The sequence below is a fragment of the Cryptomeria japonica genome, chromosome 5 (assembly GCF_030272615.1).
Source record: "Cryptomeria japonica chromosome 5, Sugi_1.0, whole genome shotgun sequence".
Taxonomy (NCBI): Eukaryota; Viridiplantae; Streptophyta; class Pinopsida; order Cupressales; family Cupressaceae; genus Cryptomeria; species Cryptomeria japonica.
The window spans coordinates 692,380,961-692,382,564 of NC_081409.1; the positions used below are offsets into that span (position 1 = coordinate 692,380,961).

The 1,604-nt window shown below is 34.0% G+C and overlaps 1 protein-coding gene across 1 annotated transcript; it reads left to right on the top strand.

The window, feature by feature from the left end:
* The first annotated feature begins 445 nt into the window (after positions 1-445).
* Positions 446-757, top strand: LOC131067332 (antimicrobial peptide 1-like). Its single transcript, XM_058002293.2, has one exon. The coding sequence runs from the start codon at positions 446-448 to the stop codon at positions 755-757; it is 312 nt and encodes a 103-aa protein (XP_057858276.2).
* Positions 758-1,604: the final 847 nt, after the last annotated feature.

Consider the following 1,604-nt stretch of genomic DNA (forward strand, 5'->3'; position numbering starts at 1 on the left):
TCATCATGAGATGAGACACCGTATACTGCGGCCACTGTAAAACCAAAGGTTAAAATAGAACCGTCTTCCATTCAAATTAGAAAGCTCCATATGTTCTTTATAGCTTACGGTCTTCACGTTTAGTTATTGGAACTTTCTGTGAAATAGTTCCATTTTTTACTTTGACAAACATGGGGCGCTGAGTCGCAAATGCTTCTATGGGTCAGTTTTAGCCTTTAGTGGGAATTTAAATATTCATGTTATTTACGTAGACTTTGAAAAACAGGCTGCTCTCAGTCATCGATGTTATCTTTTCTTGCTAGAAAGTAGAAGATAGTCTGCCATAAACAGCGTTTTGACAGGGTCATTCGATTGAGGCTCAGATTTCCTCTATAAATACAAAGCACAACTCCTCGAGTAGTACATATAGGCATTGTTCTCTATATCTACATTGAATTGTAACGCTATGAAGAATACTAGTGCTTTGAAATACTTAGGAATATTGCTTGTATGCCTCTTGTTTGTAAGGCCTTCTGTGGGTAGTTATTTTAGTGTATGGGCAGGTTCTGGTTGTAGTAACCAGGCTGCTACTTACAGTAACTGTGGGTGTACTAATGTAGCCAGCAATTTGCATGGAGGATATCAGTTTGTATACCAAGGACAAACTGCCGCTGCTTATAATGCTGCTAATTGTGATGGCGTAGCACATACTCGCTTTACTAGCAGTGTAAGCGGCTGCACCGCTTTTGGCTGGAACAGCTTCTTCATTCAGTGCTGATAATGGTGTCTTCTGTGTCTTTCTTCGTCTCTATTGTAGGATGAGTTGTGTTAGGATTTATATCTTGTCTTTATGATTTGTATCTGGGGTATTGTGTGAAATTAGGGTTAGAATGTATCTGGTGTGCTAGTTTGATAGTATGAATAAAGAGACGTTTTCTGTGTTTGGCTGTGTCTATTAATGGAGTTATATGACGATTTGTGACTGGTTTTTATGAATTGTATCTCCGTTAGTTTGTTTTATTTACTAAGGATTCGAATCTGGTATTTATTAGTGACAAGCACCATTACTCGTAAATCAAGTAAGACCTTTATATAACCTTTGTGATTGAAAGCATCTCTTTGTTAGATTCGCATAGAATTTGCATTTGTCCCTTATGATTGAGGGATAATTTTCGGGTTCAAATTGTGGAAAATTTATATCTCGAGAAGCGATTTACAACTCTAAAGGATCATCCAAAGAAACCTAGATTGTTATATTTGTAATGAATATTTATTCAATAAACTAACAATTCTAACATAAAAAATCTATAAATTGTTCTTTCAATGATTCAATTGAAAAGTAGGATAAAATAAAATATTTAATTTGACATAGTGTCTAGTTTGATTGAATTTTTATTAAATTGATAATGAGAAATATCTAGATTCATATGGTAGATCAAAGTAGGTTTACTTGTTAATGTGTTATTGCATAAATCAAAATTGACATGATGTATATTTTTATAAAATCACTAGAATAGATAAATTAGGTAGACATATTTCACTTTATAAACGATTTTTGGGTTGGCTATTGTTCTTTAACTAAACAACATGCTAAAATAATCTTGAGCACAATGATGAAGAAGCTT